Genomic DNA, 21738 nt, shown 5'->3' on the forward strand with positions numbered 1-21738 from the left:
GATGTTTCAGAAGGGTCTAGGCCCGAAACGTCAGCCTTCCTGCTCCTCTGATGCTGCTTGGCCTGCTGTGTTCATCCAGCTCTACACCCTGTTATCTCAGATTCTCCAGCATCAGCAGTTCCTACTATCTCAGACGCACCAATTTACCTTGCCGATGCTGAAACCACAAGCCCAGAACAGAGGCCTGACCAGTGCAGGAGCCAGACCTGACCCCGTGACCCGCCATAGAGGAGGCCCGACCGAACCGGCCACAAGACCCTCTGGAATGCTCAAGGCCACAACTGATGCCCAGGATCCCATTGAGAGTACGCATACACCTCTCTGAGCAGCAGACTTCCCTGACTGACACCTGGGATTGACTAGGAGCAGACACCTACCCAGGTAAACATAGGAGATGCACTAGACTTCAGGTCAGACTGAAACTTTGTGGTTTCAATTTCCCCCCTCCCCAGCATACTCTTAACGAACATCCAAGCTATTAAGAACAAAATGGATGAACTTAAAGCTAGATGCACCTTCTAAAGGGAATTGAGAGACTGCTGTGTGCTGTTTTACAGAGACATGGCTCATTCCTACAATGCCTGACTGTGCCTTACAACCAGAGGGTTTCTCAGTTCACCAAATGGACTGCTCGGCGTCCTCGGGCAAGGCAAGGAGCAGTGGGGTCTGCCTCTTAATTAACACCTCCTGGTGCTCAGATGTGGCAACCCTGGCGAGTTACTGCTCTCCGCACCTATAATATCTTAGTGAAGTGCCAGCCCTACTACCCACCATGTGAGTTCACCTCTGCTATCCTGACAACAGTCTACATCCCACCACATTGCAGAAATGAAGAGGGCACTTGACAAAGTGTACAACGCAACAAACAATCCCGAGACAGAAAACCCCAAAGCCTTGTTCGTCATAGCCGGTGACTTCAACCACGCCAATATTAAGAAAGAGCTACCAAAATACCATCCACATGTCTCCTGTTGCATCAGAGGTCCAAACATCCTTGACCATTGCTATACAACCAAAAGATGCCTACCGCTCCACGCCCATTAGCATTTTGGAAAAATCAGATCACAACGCTACGCTCATCCTCCCGGCTTACAAACAGAAATTAAAGTGCAAGGACCCAGGACAGAAAGTAATGCAGTGTCGGTCTGTTGCAATGGAAGGGCTTCTAATGGGACTGCTCACGAGAGTGGACTGGTGCACATTCAAGAACTCGGCAGTCATCCTAAACAAATACAACACTACTGTCACAGACTTCATTAGTAAGTGTGTAGAAGACTGTGTGCTGAAGAAGTTAATCCAAATGTGCCCAACTGGAAACCATGGATGAACCGGGAGATCCACTTCCTACTGAAGTCCAGGTCTGAGGCACTCAAGTCAGGTAAACCTGATCGATACAGGAAATCCAGATACAACCTTCGTAAGGCCAAAGAGAGATAACAGTGTGGAGCTGGAGGAGCACAGCAGTCCAGGCAGCATCAGAGGAGCAGGAAAGTTCACGTTTCAGGTCGGGACCCTTCTTCAGATATGGGGGAGGGGGAAGGGAGCTCTGAAATAAATAGAGGGAGGAGGGGTGGGACTGGGGAAGGTAGGTGGGATGGTGATAGGTGAGTGCAGGTGGGGTGTGGTGGGCATTGGTCAGCGAGGTAGGAGGAGCGGATAGGTGGGAGAGAAGATGGACAGGTTGTGTCACGTCAAAAGAGGCAGGGATGAGGGGGAGGATTGGTCATGGGATAAGGCCGGGGGTGGGGAGATTTTGAAACCAGTAAAGTCCACATTGAAACCATTTGGCTGTAAGCTCCCAAGGCAGAATACGAGATGCTGCTCCTCCAGTTTCCGGGTGGTGTCATTGTGACACTGGAGGCGGCCCAGGATGGGCATGTCGTCCAGGGAGTGGGAGGGGGAGTTGAAATGGTTCATGACCGGAAGGTGTTGTTGTTTGTCGCGAACAGAGCACAGGTGCTCCACAAAGTGGTCTCCGAGCCTCTGCTTGGTCTCACTGATGTAGACGAGGCCACATCAGGAGCAGTGGATGCAGGTAGGGGGTTATTGTGATTGGTCAGTGGGAAGGGTGGAGTGGACAGGCGAGTAGGAAGATGGACAGGTTAGGTCCAGTCAGGACATGGAATAAGATTGGGGGTGGATAGATTTTGAAGCTGGTGAAGTCAATATTGGGGCCATTGGGCTGTAAGATTCCAAGGTGAAATAACAGGTATTGTTCATCCAGTTTACGTTTGGCCTCTCTCAGACAGTGGAGGCGGCCCAGGACGGACATTTTTTTTCCCTTTATTCATTCATGGGATGAGGGTGTCACTGGCCAGGCAGCATTTATTGCCCATCCCTAGTTGCCCAAAGGACAGTTAAGAGTCATCCACATTGCTGTGGGTCTGGAGTCACATGTAGGCCAGACCAGGTAAGGATGGCAGTTTCCTTCCCTAAAGGACATTAGTGAACCAGATGGGTCTTTCTGACAATCGGCAATGGGCTCATGGTCATCGTTAGACTCTTAATTCCACCATCTGCCGTGGCGGGATTCGAACCTGGTGCCCGGAATGTCCCTGGATTAACAGTCCAGCAATAATACCACTTGACCATCACCTCCCAAGGTCATCAGGGGAGTGGGAGGAGTTAAAATGGATGGCAACCGGAAGATCACATTAGTTGGTGCATGCACTCGCTTTGAACAGAAGGTCAGTGAAATAACGTCACCTATCCCAACAGCCTCGGATGCACCTGTACCCACAATTACTGCCACTGACATCAGATCGGACATCTTGAGAGCGCGCCCATGGAAAGCAACTGGCCTGGATGGAGTCCCCAGTCACGCACTCGGATCCTGTGCAGACCAGCTTGCAGGATTATTCGCTGACATCTTTAACTTCTCCTTACTACAATGCAAGGTTCCCACCTACTTCAAGATGACCACCATCATCCGGGTGTCAAAAAAAAAATTGTGCAGCGTGCCTTAATGACTACTGCGCAGTCGCTCTGACGTTGATAATTATGAAGTGCTTAGAGAGGTTAGACATGGCTCACATCAACTCCAGCCTACCAAATTGCCTTGATCCTTTGCAATTTGCCTATTGCCGCAACAGGTCCCCAGCAGACACCATCTCCCTGGCCCTACCCTCATCCCAGGAACATCGGAATAACAAGGATACCCACATCAGGCTCCTACTTATTGACTACAGCTCCGCCTTCAACACCATAATTCCAAACAAACTCCTTCTGTAACTGGATCCTCAACTTCCTGACCCATAGACCACAAACCAGTAAGAATAGGCAACATCACCTCCTCTAACCCTCAACGCCGGTGTCCCGAGCCCCCTACTATACTCCTAACCGTGTGATCAAATTCCGTGCCAACTCCATTTACAGGTTTGCTGATGACACCACTGTTGTTGTTTGAGATCCTACCTGCGAGACAGAGTACAGGAAAGAGATTGAGTGCCTAGCGAAATGGCGTAAAGACAACAATCTCTCCATCAACATCAGCAAAATGAAGAAGCTGGTCATTGACTTCAGGAAGCGGAGTGGAGTGCACGCCCCTATCTGCATCAATGGAGCTGAGATGGAGATGGTCGACAGCATCAAGTTCCTGGGAGTGACAAACACTAATGATCTGTCCTGGTCCACCCATGTTGACAGGACAGTAAAGAAAGCACAAAATCTCTACTTCCCAGATTCAATTCCAGCCTTGGACAACTGTCTGCGTGGTGTTTGCACATTCTCTCCATGTCTGCATGGGTTTCCTCCCACAGTCCAAAGATGTGTAGTTTAGGTAGACTGGCCATGCTAAATTGCCCAGTGTCCAGGCTGGATGGGTTAGCCATGGTAAGTGCAGGGTTACAGGGATGGGATGGATCTGGGTGGAATGCTTTTCAGAGGGTCGGTGCAGACCCAATAGGCCAAATGGCCTGCTTCCACAGTATAGCAATTTTATGATTCCTCAAAAGGCTGAGGAAATTTGGCATGTCCACAAAGACTCTTACCAATTTTTATAGATGCACCATAGAAAGCATCCTATCTGGATACATCACAGCTTGGTATGCACTGGTCAAGACCGCAAGAAACTACATAGAGTCGTGAACATAGTCCAGACCATCATGCAAACCAGCCTTCTATCCATTGACTTCATCCATACTTCCTGCTGCCTCAGGAAAGCAACCAGCATAATCAAAGACCCCTCTGACCCTGGCTATACTTTCTTCCACCCTCTTCCATTAGGCGGAGGATATAAAAGTTTGAATACACATACAAACAGATTCAAGAACAGCTTCTTCCCTGCTGTTATCAGACTTTTGAATGAACTTCCCTAATGTTAACATTGATCTCTCTCTCTGCAGCTGTAACACTGGATTCTGCACTCTGTTCTGCTACCCTGATGCACTTTATATGATAAAATCTGCCTGTATAGCTCGCAAGATAACATTTTTCACTGTATCCCAGTGCATGTGATAACAATAAATCAAACTAATGTAGGTACATAGCAGTCAACACCACAGGTACATGATTAGTGTATCTCTGCTGACAGTAATAAGGGACAGGATACATGACCAAACTAACAGGAGGTTAAATAGATACCAAACTAATCCCAAGAGCAAAAGTCTTTGTTTTGATAACTTTGAACAAATTGTGCTAAAATCTTGTCCATGCCATTCTTGACAATTAAGGGAGATTTCCAATTTTAGGAGGCAAGATCAAATTACAACGTCAGTTCTGAACACTTTCTCTCTGTACACACAGCCACCAAATCAATAAGCTTCCATTAAAGACAGTGAAATCATGTGGATCTCTCAGGAGCTCTCTCCCCGGGGGAACTGTTACCCAGATCCACTGGTGGATCAGCCATTGCTATAGAACCCCTGATAAGAGAAATCAGAACTACTGCCTGTAAAACGTGGGATAATATTTCATACATGTTTAGTTCAGTGACCTAAAAATTGAAAGGCGCATTATCAGCAGTCAACAATTTAGGCATTGTTCACTACATGAAGAATGAGTGCAACTACGATGGCGTTTATGTATCTAATTGTCTGCTTACTTAACTCTGTGAGCCTCTCCACCCACCCCACTCTCACTGAAAACAAGGTCTGGGGCTTCACAGCACTGGATCCATGGCAAATGTCCCAACAATGACAGTTAAGTGGCAAACCTACCTCAAGAACGAGGTCGAGCTCTTGGTAAAGCAGCTCAGTCTCAAAACTAATAAGATGGAGCTCCTCAGTCACGATGAGAGAAGCCTGAAGGAGGTATAGCATGTGGAGAAAGAGGAAAGGATTAAAGAATGAATAATGCAGGCACAGACCTTGCACACATGGTGAGCATCATTTGATATAAAATCAAATCATAACAATTGCACAAAGGAAGTGTTTCTGCAGATGTGTAAAATAAGTTTCAAATCTTTACCAACATGAGATAAAACATTAACTCAGTTGAACTTCCAGAAAACTAATGGTCAAAGCTACTTGCCAGTTTATAAAAAATAGCTCCATGCTGCCTGCATCCAGACAGAAACTCTGGGCTGGAATTTAAAGCGTCCCCCTGCCCCTCCCCAACAAAACAACTGGGGATGCTTCAGTCCTATCCCATATCCTAAAACAGTGACCCCTGGTCTGGATTCCCCGGTCATCGAGAACATCCTTCCAGTGTTTACCCTGTCTAGTCCTGTTTGAATTTCATAGGTTTCTATGACAACCCCCTTCATTCTTCTAAACTCCAGTGAACATAGTCCTAACCGATGTGATCCCTCCTCATGCGTCAGCCCTGCCATCCCAGGAATCAGTCTGGTAAACCTTTGTTGCACTCCCTCCATTGCCAAAACATCCTTCCTCAGATAAGGAGACCAAAACTGCACACAATACTCCAGGTATGGTCTTACCAAGACCTTGTTATAGTTGTAGTAAAGGTAATCCCTGCTCCTGTGCTCGATTCCTCTCGCTATGAAGGCCAACGTATCATTTGCCTTCTTCACCGCCTGCTGCACCTGCAATGCTTACTTTCAGCGACTGGTGTATGAGAACACCCAGGTCTTGTTGCACCTCCCCCCTTTCACAATCTATTGCCATTCAGATAATGATTCGCCTTCCCGTTTTTGCTCCCAGAGTGGATAATCTCACATTTACCCACATTATATTTCATCGGTCATGTATTTTCCCACTTACTCAACTTATCTAAATCACACTGAAGCATCTCTGCATCCTACTCACAGCTCACCCTCCCACCCAGCTTTTTGTCGTCTGCAAACTTGAAGATATTACACTTGGTTCCCTTACCAAAATCATTTATATATAATGTGAATAGCTGGAATGCGAGCATTGATTCCTGTCGCTGCCAGCCACTCGGAAAGTGACCCCTTTATTCCTGCTCTTATTTCCTGCCTGCCGACCAGTTCTCTATCCATGTCAATTCACTATCACCACTCACATCCACTTTAAATTCTACGTGCTAATCTCCTACGTGGGACCTTATCAAACACTTTTTGAAAGTCCAAGTAAACCACATTCACTGGGCCCCTAATCAACTCTATGGGTAACATCCTCAAAAAAAATTCCAGTAGATTTGTCAAGCATGATTTCCCTTTTGTAAATCCATGCTGACTCTGTTCAATCCTGTCACTGTTTTCCCAAGTCATTCACCATCTAGTCTAGTGTTTAAGAATCATTGCAATGATTCTATGACAGGGTACCGTTGTACCTTTGCCAAACTACATTGGAATCTTGGGACATGATTAATTTTGAATTGAATTATGGGGGCTGACTTCAGGCTCTAACTCATTGGCAAGGGTACAAATCATTTTCAAATCTAATCTAAAATCTATTACCTCATTACTTCCTTTTCCTCCAATTATAGACTTCTGCTCCTTTAGTTGCTGCAATCAGAAAAGTAGAATTGTTGTGTAGAAATGGTTTGATTTGTGCAGAATCAACAGTAAATCAGAAATTCATCACACAAATTATATAACAAGTGCAATAAAATCAAGCACAGAATACTGCTATTTTCTTACCAAATGTCTGAAGTCAGCACACAAGCCCCCGAATCTGGAATCCATCATGTTCATTGCCTTTGTGGTTGTGCCAAGTATATTGAATTTGCGATACCTGGTCATAAGCAAAAAAAGTGACATTAACAATGCAAAGCTGTTCTCCAAAGGCAACAACCTATTAAATCACAAGCTATTAGGAGGTTACTGCTTTAACATGTTCCCTTTTCACTGTTGTTTGTCAGTTTCCTTCAGTCGCATTTTGCCATTCTGGAGATATTACGAATGGTAAAACATCAAATTTTGTTCTTTACTACCCACATTTTAAAAAACTCGCACATCTATTTTCATCTCGTTCAAATGAACACGAACAGAGAGAGCAAAGATTGAAGAGGTGACTGAAAGCTTGGCTAACAACATAGGTTCCAGGGAAGATTTGCAAGAGGGGTAACAGAGGATTACAAACAGGGTTACAAAGCTGCAAGCTGAGATTGTCAAGTTGACATTACGGATGGTGAAATGGGAGATCAATGGGAAAGATCTAGTGAGGCAAGGCCTCATTAAAAAGAAAAGGGAAGATTTATTAATTAGGAAGTCAAAGGTTAAGTCAATACATTGGAGAAGCTGCCTTAATGAAAGTGGGTTAGCAAGGAGTGATGGTGAGGGCTTCATGCAGAATACAATACAGCCAAAGAATTTATGAAATGAGCCAGAAATCTGCTTAAGGTGCAGTTGGAAGGCTGGAGAGCTGAGCACTAAAGGAAAAACAGAGTCTGGTGGTGAATGCCAGACCTGCTGAGTTTCTCCATTGATGTCTGACTTTGTCTGGAGGTGACTTCAGTTGAGAATGAGGGTTTCAGCAATATATTTGGGGGTGGTCAGGGGGGAAATAGACAGTGAGAAACAGTAGAGGTGAGCAATGTTGTGGCCATGGATATATTATAATATGGTCAAATTATATTTTTTAAACATAGGCTTTGAAAATCAGTTCAGGGTTTCGTGTGTTGGATAACTTTTCTTGAAATCTCTTTACTTATAAAGAAGCTCTCTACCTTGGCTTTGGGATCATAGAATAGAATCCCTACAGTGTGAAAACAGGCCCTTCAGCCCAACAAGTCCACACCGACACAGAGCATCCCCGCCAGACCCATCCCCAGCTGACCCACCTAAGCTACACATGCCTGAACACTACAGGCAATTTAGCATGGCCAATCCACCTAGCCTGCACATCTTTGGACAGTGGGAGGAAACTGGAGCACCTGGAGGAAACCCACACAGACACGGGGAGAATGTGCAAACTCCACACAGACACACAGTCGCCAGAGGCTGGAATTGAACCAGTGTCTCTGGAGTGTGAGGCAGCAGTGCTAACCACTGAGCCACCTGGGGGAAAAAAACCTTACATCCAACATTTCAACTGACACTCGGATCAAGTCCCTGCGGATTTTTTCATCATGTCACGGTTAAGATATAGAACCAATTTTCATCACTATGTAGATCAGTCAAAATAAAAGTTGATAATTTTCCTGAAAAAAAAAGTGTTCTTACCCTTTCCCATTTGGTGAATTCCTGCAAGTTTAAAAAATAAAATAGAATTGGTTGACAAATATTTTATGGTTATTTTTGTTAAGTTTGTCAAGACAAGAACATAAAAAGGTTGCTTGTGACAAGCTTTATATATCATACAGCCATATTCGACCAACACAGTCCCTTAAAAGGAGTTCATTTCACCATATCTACCCCATATTCAGAAAGGGTTTTCTTTCTGCTTAGCAAATCTGTTAAAATTGTCTTAGAGACAGAGTGCTGACATCCACCAGGAACAGTTAGTGCCAATGTCAGACACTTATTAGAAGTGATTACCTGAGGAAAGACACTCAGCCTACCCAAAATCTGCTTTTAAAACAATTGACAACGTGACAATGTGTGGCTTGTTCACTCTATAGGCTGTGATGAAGGAACTTAATTTACTTATTCTCCATGTGTCCTTTTGTCTTTTCCCTCCTCCTCTGATAGGTGCTGACTCAGAGTACAATTCCGTAGATGCCAAGTAACTTTCAGTATTTTGGCTAAAGTGGGTCTTTATCTATGCTACCAACTGGCTATTTGAACGAAGAGAAGAAAACCATAGCCAAGTCTATTGTGTTTTCGTCCAGTATACTACACAAGCACATTTCCGAGCAGGAGCTAACAATCAGTAACAGGGACAGGGATTTTCCTTCTTCCATCATCCAAGATCAAACTGTTGTACCCAGGATTTCTGTGTTGGCTGATTTCAGCTACCTCAGCACAGACTGGGATCATCCTGATAGCAAGACTAGTGAACCATCACTGGCACTGAACAGACAACCAGTTAACAAAACACTGGTTATATTGAAGTGGACGAGGAAAAGTGTGCTTTATTATTTAGTGACCTAGTCAACAAATGTAACTAATCTATTACAAGCAAGGTCAGTACAAGGGAGTTGCACGAACAGAGTTGGAAAAGAGATCACTGAGGTCTTGTAGTTTAACAATAGAGATGTCCCACTGTTAGGCATAGCCCTTTGCCCAATATTAAACTAACTTAAACAAATGCTTTTGAACATTACAAGTAGGAGGAAAAGTAGTATTTCAAATTTTCTTAGCTTTGCAACAGAATACTTATCACAAGAGTAGAGATTACAGTGTTACTCTATCAGCCGCCACTGGGAGCTACACAGCCAGCTGAACAAAGAAATTTGTACTCTGATCTGCTTTCTCTTTTCTCATTATGCTGAATGCACAGAGATGAAATTCAGCATGTGTTTAGGACATTGCAACTCAAGCATCAACAATACTGATTTTTCAGCACTTTATTCTAGTAATGCTGAACTAGGAACATAAAGAGGAAACATGGCAAGGCGAGGAAGTATCCTGGCCCCCTGGTTTTCTCCCAACAGTAAGGGACTACCACTTTCAGAGAGATACAAACCCAAATCAATGAGCCTTACTCACACACAAACATTACAGCAAAGTGCTGCCAGCCCTCTATTGCTTTATGTCAGCTCAGTGCTTCGTCATCAAGACATAAAAGAGAGGAAGCAACTGAGGGGATTGCTTTTTCCTTGTAAAAATGAGTCACAGAAGTACAAAACCAACTGTCTGGACATTTCAGACCTCTTAATCCAAACAGAAGCAGGCAGAAGTGACCCAATAGAAGATTAGAACACACATTTATATTATAGAAGTACGATTGTTGATCACTTACTTATCAATGCAAACCTTCACTTTCATAATATGATTTGCTAAGTCTGGCAGTTTCACCAAAAGTCTGCAAGAGAACAGAACATGGAATTACAAAAAACATGACATCCATTAGATCATGTATTTCAAGAACTATAACTAATTTTAAAATCTAAGTTCTGCCCCCTACATTATATACTTTTTGTTAGAGTGCGAGTCATAGATACACTGGGGGAGCATTTGAAGTCTCTCTTTTCCCCCCTCCCCCATTTGCTTTCATCAAACCATGATGCAAGATACAAGAGGGAGGAGGACTTGTACAAACCGTTACAAAACTGAATCATTCCTGGGCCAGCAGCAGAGCGCAAGTGTGCAAGCCCACTGCACTATTTTAAGCAGCAGTGTAGACTGAACAGTGCACAAACTGGTAATATCCTTTCTGACTTTATAGGTCAGCAATTTGTCAGATGCTGTAGATTTTCACATCAAAAGACCAGTCAGCAGTATTAGTCTCTCTTCATCAAATCTCTCAGACTCTGCACTTACCATTTGTCAGCTCAAATCAGCCTTTAAATTTACATTATAAACAAAAAAAAAAAACAAACCGAGGAGAAAGTTGCTAGGCACATAGGCCATGTGCAGTAGGAACCAGCTGAATTAAAGATAGATCTTGAACTTATACACTGTCTTTCATGACCCCCAAATGTTCCAAGGCACTTTAGCTAATTAAGTGGTTCTGAAGTGTAGTCACTGCCATAAAGTTGGGAACTGCACCAGCTAATTTCACACAGCAAGCTCCCACAAACAGCAACATGATAATGACCAATGACTTTGAGATATTGGGGGATAAACATTGACCAAGACACCAGGAAAATTCCCCTGCTCCCCTTCAAAACAGCAACCACTGGATTTTTTTGAAAACATTCGCCCAAAAAGGGAAGATGGGCCTCAATTTAATGTCTCAGCTAAAGGATGGCACCTCAGAAAATGCAGCACTCCCTCAGTACTACACTGGGCTGTGCCAGCGTCAATTACATAAAACAGCCATTGGAGTTGAACTTGAAAAGAATTTTCTGCTACTACTGAAGCACCCCACTTGATCACTGCCTTTTTATTTTCACGCAAGTATTTCTTGCTTCACACACAAAATCCAAATGTGAATCATTACAGGACAGCCGAGTATTTTAAACATTATTCTATGATTTCACTGAAGGCAAAACCTGTACTCACCGCGGCTTAACAGAGAACTGTGAGCTTGTTCTCAACACCAGAGGCATCTTACTCTGAACAGGCATACAAGGTTGATTCTCCACGACAAATGCACTATATTTATATGAAAAAAGAAGTTCATTTATTTCAATTAAAAAACAAATAATATTGTTTAAAAAAAATAGCTCTTGCCATTAAACAGCATTTAAAAAGACTATATTTGCCTTGGGTCTGCTGAATTTAATGTTCCTACCAACTTAGATACTTGATATTTATACATTCGAATCTCCATCCCCAGCTCTCCCCCAGAATTTTACCTGCAAAATTAGTAATGAAAATTTCATTCCCAATTGATCCAATTCCTGACTTGTATATAGCATGGGAAACAATGAAATGATAATGCATTGAGTGCACCGCACAGAAAAGGCCATTTGGCCCATCTCGTTCATGCTGATGTTTATGCTCCTCTTACCCTTCATTATTGTCATTCTTACATGGGATGTAGGTAAGGCTGACATTTTTTGCCCAGCCCTAATTGCCCTTGATTGGCTCTCGAGGCCATTTCAGAGAGAGTTAAGAGTCAATCATGTTTCTGTGGGTTGGAGTCACAAATAGGCCAAACCAGCCGAGGGCAGATTTCCTTTCCCGAGGACATTAGGTTCTTAACTCCAGAGAGAGTGTGTTGAATTCAAATTCCACCATCTACCATAGTGGGATTCAAATCCCTGTCCTCAGAGCATTATTAGTTCAGTAACATTGCCATTATGCTACCACCACTGATTTATTTGCTGACTTTGTATGTGCAATGTTTTGTAAAGATACTTTGCTGTTCTGGGACAATATATTGTGAGTAATTTAATTAGACTTAAGGACTTCAATAAATTCATGTATCGATCCTATCTCTGGCTAAAACTGCCAATATGGAATTAAAAATTCAAACAAAAAGTTTTGTGCAATAATTTCTTTTATAGTATAACAGCTGCTACAGAACAAGCTTTCAGGTAAAGTATATAGGTACTGAGGAAACAGTCTAAATAATGTAAAAGAAGAAATCTCCCAAGCACCTTTTTATGAGGCAGGTTAGTAGAGTCACAGTTTGTTTCTCTAAAGCAGGTCTTTGTGTTTTAAGAGGATCTTTATCATAGGTCAGTTTAATTCCCAGCTCCTCCAGTTTCTTCAGCAACCTTTTCACTTGGAACAAACACAGTGCACTGGCAGTAAACCTGTAAGTTAAGAATTTAACAAAGGTTATGAAGTAGTAGAGATTGAGATAATCAGTATCAGAGTTTAGTTCAGGCAAATTCTTATTTTACCTTCACATGAAAACTCTTCCCATGGACAACTGGCCACATGAAACTCTGTCCTTTTTATACATTCACATATACGTAATTATTCAAAATATTTTATGTACAAAAAAAAAGTGTCACCAAAACTAATAATCATGACCATAAAGGATGGGAAAATATAAGCAAACTGAAAATTAAAACATCATCAAATCAGCTAGGGCTCCTACTTCTTTCGGACTGCTTTCCAGCAGCCCATGCAGGCGATTGTGCTTATATTGGACAAGGTTTGAATCAGAGAGAAGGGCTCCCTCAAATCAGGATAATCTACCATTCTGCATACCAGTTCTCCAGTTGATCCAAGCAAACGTCCATAGGAGCACCAATGCAGGCCTTCTGTTGGCGCCTCTTCCAGTCTGCCAACTGCTCTTTCACCAGTGTGTCCAGTAGCTTCCCAGCTTCCACCAAAAGCTCACGGAATTTACCAATGACATTCTACCGGAGACACAATAAAGTTCTCATAAAACACTGGACAGGGTGGATTACACGCCAGTCTTTCAGCTGTTTTCAAACCAGTGTTCAAATTCATGCCTTTAAGGTAAACATCTTCTCTGATTGATGGCTATATGGGCGCTATTTTAAATTATCTTGGGAAATCTCAATCTAGCCCTCAATGGGCACAGGTCCACAGCACAAACCTGACCACAATTTATTCTGTTAGATTGATGGCTGGTTTAGAAAATGGGCAAATACCAACGCTGGTACACAGTTTGGGGATGCTCTTGTCATGAAGGGAGCCTTCACATTGTAATGGGCAGTAAATCTCCAAGGAAAGAAGGGGGAGGAGCAGAGAAAACAAAAACACTGGAGATATACATCTCTGAACAGTGGCTTAGTATTTAATTGACAAAGGCTTGAAAGTTCATATGCCTGCCCATTCAGACAACACCTGGCCCAAGAGGGAGAAAAATGAAATACAAGTCAATTAATTGGCATTAATCTTAACTTGTACATAGAGTTGAAATGAGTGACTTTGTTAAAAAAAATTTAACAAATTAAGAAATGCAATTGTGCGTACAAGTAGTCACACAGAGCCTAACTCTGAGGAATGAGCGACCAGCAAAAGTGGTAACTGATACGGGGATTTAAATAGGAGATGGAAAAATTCTATAGTTGTAATTTACCAGGTTAAAAAGTGAGTGGAAAAAATGTATGGTATAAACTTCATATCACAACATCTAACCATTTGTAATTGTATTTTCTTAATACAAAGATTTCAATTATTATAATTTTACTTAGAAACCCAAAAAAAAGGAACTAAGTTTGAGACCCCAAGGGAAACATGAAGACTTGATATTCCATGGATGTGGCAATAGTTTAGAGTTATAAATTAATAAAACTGGATCCTCCCAAAAGTCTCTTATCTTATCTACTAGTAAGACCAGGAAAACCTTGGGAACTTCAATTTCAGTCACTTAGTTGACTTCAGTCAGAGCAGGAGGCATGCATAATTGCATAATTCACCTTCAGTGTGCCAGGTTAAGTGATATGTCTTAGTAGCACACTTAAAATACCAGACAACTGTGTAGAATATTACTTACTTTCCTATCATTATCCAGAATATTTAGCATGTTCTGTAGCACTTTCATTTCTTCCTGTACCTGAGGGGAATTATGCGATTCTAAAAGACAACAGAATTAGCCATAAACACACTGCACAGATTGATACAAAACATTTGAGAGTGTGTTTTTTTGCAGGATGCAACTGCATTTCATAGCTAGAGCCTCCATGAACACTGGATATCACTTCAGGAAAGGACAACTACTTTTATTCAGCTCACCTGGTGGCAAGATGTTAACAAAGCTATTTAGTCAATAAATTCTAAACATTTTGAATGGGAATATGCTTTTGATGTGTCACCATCCTCACTTTGAAGTACCATTATATCCTGTGACCACCGCTGACATCTAGACTGATATGATGGGTATAGCCATTGGGGAACTCTGCTTTGGCGTAACTGTATCCAGGATAAAAGTCATAGCCTTCAGAAGAACGAAATAGAAACAACTCAACTTAAAAATGTTTCATACCAATTAAAAAGGTTAGAGATCATAATGCACTCTTGCCTAGCTGGTGGAATCACTTTATCATCCACCTCTACAATTTGTGGAGAATTTCTGCTACGATGTCCTCTCACCTGCCTATCGTAGGATTCAGAGAGACAAAGCTAAACTAGCAGATTGAAGCTACAAAAAGCCACTCACCTTGACACTTTAAAGTCTTGTATTTGAAATCAAATTCATCTTGTTGTTCCTCTAGGAATTTCAACTCCTGCTCACATGTCTGTATACAACAGTTTTAAATATAATTAGCAAAGACTAAATTAATCTTCAGACTGCCAACGAGTTCAAAGAAATCCATATCTTTGAGTTGACTGGATTCTTTTACACACTTGACCAAGTGTCAACGTTATAGTAATAAACATGCAAAAATCAGACATTGCTTTATTACTGTATTCATCGCAAATGAAAATACGCCTGAAACATAAACATGTCCCTCCACCCCATTTCCAAGTTTTATTTCATCTATCGCTTGTTATAGAAAGGAGGGAACTGGCAAATAAATAGCTGTGCTATTGAAGTAGCAGCAACAGAAGTCTTCCAATACAACTTACAAAAGTATGAAAGAAACCGTAGAAGAGGGAAAGCTAGTTCAAGGCAAGACGTGGAAAGAAAAGCTGCGGAATGCAATAAGTCAATCACACGCAGCACTCACTTGCACGTCACTTCTCAAGACAGTAATTTTCTGTTCGATGTCCTGGTGTCTTTCAAAGTCCACAGGTTGAATTGCATCCGAGACAGTCTAGAAAGAAGACAGCAGCTGTCTCAATATGGAAAACATTCTGATCAGTCTTATGTTACAAACAATTCTACCAAGTAAACCAGCCTTCGAGGGATGGCACAATAATCCACTGCACTGCAGGACCAAGGCACGAGGTAGAGGCCAAGGTGCTACTTGATAGAGGTTTACAAAATTATAAGAGGCATGTATAGAATGGATAATCAGAGTTTTTTTTGGCAGGGTAAAAATGTCGATTACTAGGGGGCATAGGGTTAAGGTACAAGGGGGAAAGTTTAACAGAGATGTGATAGGCAAGTTATTTTTACGCAAAGGTGGTAAGTGCCTGGAATGCGCTGCCAGAGGTAGATACAACAGCAATGTTTAAGAGGCATCTTGACAAATACATGGATAGGCAGGGAATAGAGGGGTACAGACCACGTAGAGGCAAAAGATTTTTAAGTTTAGAAAGGTACAGGCTTGGTGAGCTGAAGGACTTGTTCCTGTGCTGTAGGGTTCTTAGTATCGCTTTTTGAATATATACACTTTGCAACTTAATCAGGAAGAGGTACTTTTCCTACAAGCAATTGTCTGAATAGAATAATTATCCTCCAATCCTCCTCTGAGTGCTGTTTGACAGGTTGGATTGATGGGCGATGTGGAGGTTTGTGCATTCCCTCCAAATGCCTCAATGCAAATTCTGCACATTCCATTTAACGTGTTTGGTGCCTTCTGGAATGAGCCGTCTTCATTTTGGTTGGTCACAAGCCAGGGGCACCCGTGAGCCAGTTCAAGCTCTTCAGGTTTCGAGGACGTCATTAAAAACAAAAAAAAAAAACAACAACAAAAAAAAGTGTTGCCACTGTTCTTATGGGAGCCTCCTGCTGTGGCTGAGTTCAGAATGGAGTAGCTGCTTCAGGAGTCTAGTGTTGACCATACAAATGATATTCCCCACACATTGAAGATAGTTTTGAACAAGTAGTGCCCAGATATTGGGCAAGTTAGCTTGGGAGAGGACACGGCTATTGGACTACATTTCTTTCCACGCATTCTGAAGAATCTTGCAAAGGCACTACTAGTGGTACTTCTCCAGTGCTATGAGGTGCCTGTTGTAGGTTGGCCAAGTCTCCATGTAATATAGGAGGATGGAATCACCACTGTCTGGTGAACCATGAATGGCTTTAGTCTCAGGTTTAAGATCCTGATCTTCAAATCTTCTTTCCTTCAGTTGATTGAGCTGGCACATTGGATTGGATGACCAATATTGTCATCTCTCTTCAGAATTTCAACTAGGGGAGGTGTTTTGTTATGGGAGTTAGTTAGAAGAGGATCTTAGTTTCCCAAATATTTAGTGAAAGGCTTATTTTCTCATAGATTTAAGGAGAAGTCAACACTGGCATAGAGCTCGGTTATTACGTTCCATCATGAAGTAGCACTCTTTGTTATCAACTGAGTGCATACAAGCATCATCCCCTCACTACACCCGAGGTCAGATTGAAGATGGTGAAGGGTGAACAGTCACAATTTGTTCTGTAAATTTATTTCCATAAATCAGTGGTTAATTTGCTGAGGGGAGGTGCAGTTTTACAGTAAGTCAAAGAAAGAAAGAAGAACAGGCTCTGATAAAGAATTTGGAAAAGACTTAAGTTTTGGATTTCCTTTCAAAGCTGGTTTCAAATTGCTGGACATCTAAACCATGTTTCTGCAATGGACCAGTAGGAGAAAAAAAAAAAAAATCATGTCTCTGTCTACAATCTGCTATTACGTTTATCTCTTCTTCCCTGATCTACAGCCTTTGGGAAAACCTAGATGCGCACCATCTTTCAAGCATAGCTTCAAATTCTAGACTCCCATCCAGTCAAAGCACAGGTCACAGATACACAGAGAATAGTTGTCAACCCAGTGAATGCAATCACCCTGGAACTTTGCACTTGGCAGTAAATGAGGAAGCAATGTGTTGGTATTAGAAGCAAAATGAAGCTAAGGGTGCACCTCGTATTTTTTTTAAAAAAAAAAAAGGGGAGGGAGCAACCAAATACAGTAAACAGACGCCAAGAGATTCAAATGGAGCTGTACTTTATGGCAAAAGTAGGAGTCAACAGCCATGGATGCAGAGGATTGCTCCACTATCCTGGAGAACCATTATCTAAGCATTTGTTTAAATAAAAACGCAAAGTGTCTCTCAAGAAAAGACTGTTTCCAAGAGATCATTTAAAAGTTACTTTCATGCAACACTTTCTTTTCAATGAGGTTACGAGGCTGCAAAGAGGCATGACACCACACAGGTACCATGCATGACTCTACACTAGAAGGAACCCTCAGTCAGTAAAAGCCATGTACCCTACCCAGCTTATGCTTTAGGTCCCAAAACGTTACTTCCTTTATAGACAATTCCACTGCAGAGTGCCTCACCTGGCAAGATGGTTCCCAAAGTGGCTTGCGAGTATCAGAGAGCATGCTGTAGAAAACGTCCCAGATATCATGTGTTAATTGTCACAGGGCAAATTGACTAATTGTGATTGTTAACTTGCCTTGTGAAGTGGAAGTTGCAAAGTCTCTTCTGCCATGCCCAGACAAGACTGCAACAGCTTGTACACAAGGGCCCTCCAGCAATGGCAGGCACGTTCCATCATGAAGTAGCACTCTTTGTCTAGGGCTTAACGGCAGTCTAGAAGTGAACACACCAGAGCCTCATCTGCCCAAACCTGCTGGGTACTATTTGCATTGCTGCAGCTATTTCCCACTTTACAAACAAGCCTAGCAAAGAGGAATGATGCTGCATTTTCTGCAGAGTCAGACAGCAAAAAAAATCTTTGCAAAACAAATCAGTAGAGAAGGTTCAAAATTCACCCAGGAAGAGAGAGATTAGCTTTAAAATGCACAGTGCTGGTGTCCAAGTTTCTGAAGCCAGCAACCCCAATGGAAGACAGTAGCATGGGTCATAAAAACACTTGCTGGAAAATTCTGCCATGTTGATATTCAGTCTGGTCAGTGACACTTTGCAAAAATCAGCCTAAGATGTCCCAGTGTGTAATATTGAGCTGTATACTTCTGTCAGAAGAAACATACCTCCACTGCACAGCAAATAACAACATTTAGCTTGATGGTTATTGCAAACAGCCGAATAATTTGACTTCTCAGCAGACCAAGATGGCAGTGAAGAACTGCTGCTGTAGTGGTGGGTCCTGACCCAAAGCTATGGGCGATGACGGCAACCCTGTTTGCCAGGAGTTATGCATGACCAGAGATAGGTTTATGAAGGGAAACCATCCATTGGTCCTAAAGCTGTGCCACTTGGGGTAGAGGCTTGTAATAGTCGCATGCATGTCATCAGCAAAGCTCTGTGCTTTGGGGAATGCAGCCAAATGGCAAAAATAGAGCACAGAATACAAAAGCAGGGAGGTTATCCTTAACCTTTATAAAACTCTGGTTAGGCCACAGTTGCACCCAGCTCTGGTCACTCCACTTTTGAAAGGTTGAGAGGGTCCATGAGAGTATGCAAGATATTTCTCACTTAGGGGAGTACTTAAATTATAAAGTTAGGATGGAAAATCTTCTTGGAGCAAAGGAGGTTGACAGGGATGTTTGATAGGGGTGTACAAGGTTATGACAGGTTAGGATAAAGCTTCTCCAAACAAAGAATGGCTCCCCCCATTAGCTGATTGCTCAAGGACTAAAGGACACAGATTTAATGCAGTTGGACAAGGAGGTACAGGGAAACTGGAGAAAGAACCTTCAAGTAGAAACAGATTAGAACTCGTAGCTCAAGGGTGGAGGAAGCAGAAAGAATAATTTCAAAAGAAAATTGGATGGATACTTGAAAAAGGAAAATCCTGCAAGGTTATGGGAATCATGTGAGGAAGTGAGACTACCTGGATTGATTTTCAGAGTACCAACATGGGCCTGATGGGCTGAATGGCCTCATTTTGTGCTGTAAATGCAGCAGGTTTCACATACGTATCCTGCCTTAGAGGATGCATGAGCATTGAAACATTAGCCCAGCAGAGACTTTGATGGCCTACTCATTTGGTGTCTTTGTCCTGGAACAGTTTCCAAGTCTGAATCTGAGGATATATTGCTGTCTGCATGGAGGATTTGGAGGAAAAAAAAAACCTGCAATGATACCTGGGGCTCTGTGCTGAAGTGGTGGCATAAGAGAAAAGTTTTATTAGTTTCCCCAAAAGGTGAGAGTGTGACAGGGTGACAGAGTGATAGGCTAATTAGGAAAACTCTTCTCCAATCCCACAGGCCAAGCAAAACAGTCCAGAATTTCACTCTGGCTGTGATTAGTTTTACAGTTTAGTTTTAGGAATGGAAAGAAACATTGCAGTCAATATAAACAAGCTGAGCAGATAATTAGTAACAAGTACAAAAATAAGTGACTGTTTTGGGAGGATCCAGCAGGGAAACCAAGCTTTCTATGCAAGGCCTATTTATACTGGGCAGAGGCTCTGGAGCATGGCTTGGCATCGATTCAATAACGGGGATGCATCAACAATTCTTTTGTTTAAATGAGCCTAGCAAAGAACAGGGCTAATACTGTAAAGTAGAATCCCTCATCCAATCTATTGCTTCCAAAGCTGAAATCCCCAGGGCCTTCTCTTCATCAGGAAGCAAGAGCAATAAATTCAATGGATCCAGCGGGCCCACCCACCCTCCAGCATTTCTTATATTACTGAGATAACAAGGTGTAGAGCTGGATGAACACAGCAGGCCAAGCAGCATCATAGGAGCAGGAAGGCTGACGTTTGGGTCTAGGCCCGAAACATCGGCCTTCCTGCTCCTATGATGTTGCTTGGCCTGCTGCGTTCATCCAGCTCTGCACCTTGTTATCTCAGATTCTCCAGCATCTGCAGTTCCTACTATCTCTGATACTTTCTTACATTACTGTTGTCTACAGTCCTGTAGACAGATAGAGAAGGAACACTTGCAGCCAGCACCAAAACAAATGCAAGTTTGTGGACATGAAATATGCAAGTACATGGCATTGGCAGTTTGCCCAGTGTACACTCGTTAGAGGTAAATTTTCTAGCAGAAGACCAAGCTTCTGCATTTCAAAAGTAAATTCAACAGTTAACAGAGCATTGTTTACTCTCATTGAGGCTGATCCAACAAACTGCTATGCCACAAGACACCTTGCACATGTGAACAGGACTTACTTTAGTAACCTACCCAAGACCTAACCGATTATTTTTAAACACTTTAAACCAGGAGAGACAGCATTCACTCGTTCAATCAGCTCCATTCAGACTGCTGCTGTGCTGCTCTTCATTGGAGTCATTCTCACTTTCAAAAAGGCCCACCCTCCTCCTCGCAGGTCCTCTTCCAGCATCACTTAGAGATGTCCCGTGAAACGGAGTTGTTCTGCTGTTTGCGCTTGTTGCGACCATTCCTTCCCCTTTTTACAAGATCAGGGCAAGCAACAGCCCTTGAACTCTTGAAACCAGGTGACACCTTTAGGTACTAAGTGCACCCAACATTGCACGTGTTATTAACCAGGAGCACAGAAAAATTATTGATACAAGCTGGCCTTGCATCATAGGATGGTAGCTCACTGCACCAAAGAACAGCAGCCTTGGTGACTTTGCACCAAGACTAGATTATCAACCCCAAATGGTGAACGATCAGTGGAATGGAAAGCTCCAGATAGTCTGTCAGTCTGGGTTTTTGAAGAACTAGCATAAGAACAGTTCAGCGAATCAATAACTAAATAAACCCATGACTTTCAGAGCTCATTTGTATTCCTCATACCTGCTGATCCTCTACAACAGCGTTTAGTATCATCTTCTCCTGCTTCAGTCGAGCAGCGACAACCTTTGCCAACAGAACAGGGTCCTCTCCATAACATTCCTAATGAAAGAGAAGCCAAAGCATTAACATAACTACCTGTAATACAGGGAGAGGTTCTACTGTGATGACTGTGGGTTTTGCCTTTTATCTTACAGCACAGAAAGAGGACATTGGTCTAGCATCATTGTGCCAGCTCTTTGAAAAGGCTATCTAAATTTATCCCCACTCTCTAGCTCTTTCCCTGTAGCCTTGTGAATATTTTCTTTGCAAAGATTTATCCAATTCCCCTTTGAAAGTCATGACTGAAATTGCTTCCACCATCCTTTTAGGCAGCCTATGCTCTATTATTATCTTCATAATGTTTACTTGAAGTTAAATTACAGCTGTGTCACCCCAGTGGTTTTATTTTATTTTATTTTGGTTTGATTAAAATAA

The 21738-nt window shown here is 42.4% G+C and overlaps 1 protein-coding gene across 1 annotated transcript in view; it reads right to left on the bottom strand.

The window, feature by feature from the left end:
• Window positions 1-21375, bottom strand: part of LOC109926024 (signal transducer and activator of transcription 3.1-like) — a 43543-nt gene extending 22168 nt beyond the window's left edge. Inside the window, exons 1-13 of the mRNA XM_048618876.1 lie at window positions 21265-21375; window positions 15451-15537; window positions 14940-15018; window positions 14277-14356; window positions 13019-13170; window positions 12457-12615; window positions 11414-11506; window positions 10209-10271; window positions 8528-8548; window positions 7004-7097; window positions 6821-6868; window positions 5157-5240; window positions 4825-4933 (exon numbers count right to left, since the gene is read on the bottom strand). Coding sequence (XP_048474833.1) covers window positions 4825-4933; window positions 5157-5240; window positions 6821-6868; window positions 7004-7097; window positions 8528-8548; window positions 10209-10271; window positions 11414-11506; window positions 12457-12615; window positions 13019-13170; window positions 14277-14356; window positions 14940-15018; window positions 15451-15537; window positions 21265-21297 — 1102 coding nt within the window. The 5' untranslated portion in view covers window positions 21298-21375. The remainder of the gene's footprint in view (window positions 1-4824; window positions 4934-5156; window positions 5241-6820; window positions 6869-7003; window positions 7098-8527; window positions 8549-10208; window positions 10272-11413; window positions 11507-12456; window positions 12616-13018; window positions 13171-14276; window positions 14357-14939; window positions 15019-15450; window positions 15538-21264) is intronic.
• Window positions 21376-21738: the final 363 nt, after the last annotated feature.

Source organism: Rhincodon typus, chromosome 41, assembly GCF_021869965.1.
Source record: "Rhincodon typus isolate 14 chromosome 41, sRhiTyp1.1, whole genome shotgun sequence".
In the NCBI taxonomy this organism is placed as follows: Eukaryota; Metazoa; Chordata; class Chondrichthyes; order Orectolobiformes; family Rhincodontidae; genus Rhincodon; species Rhincodon typus.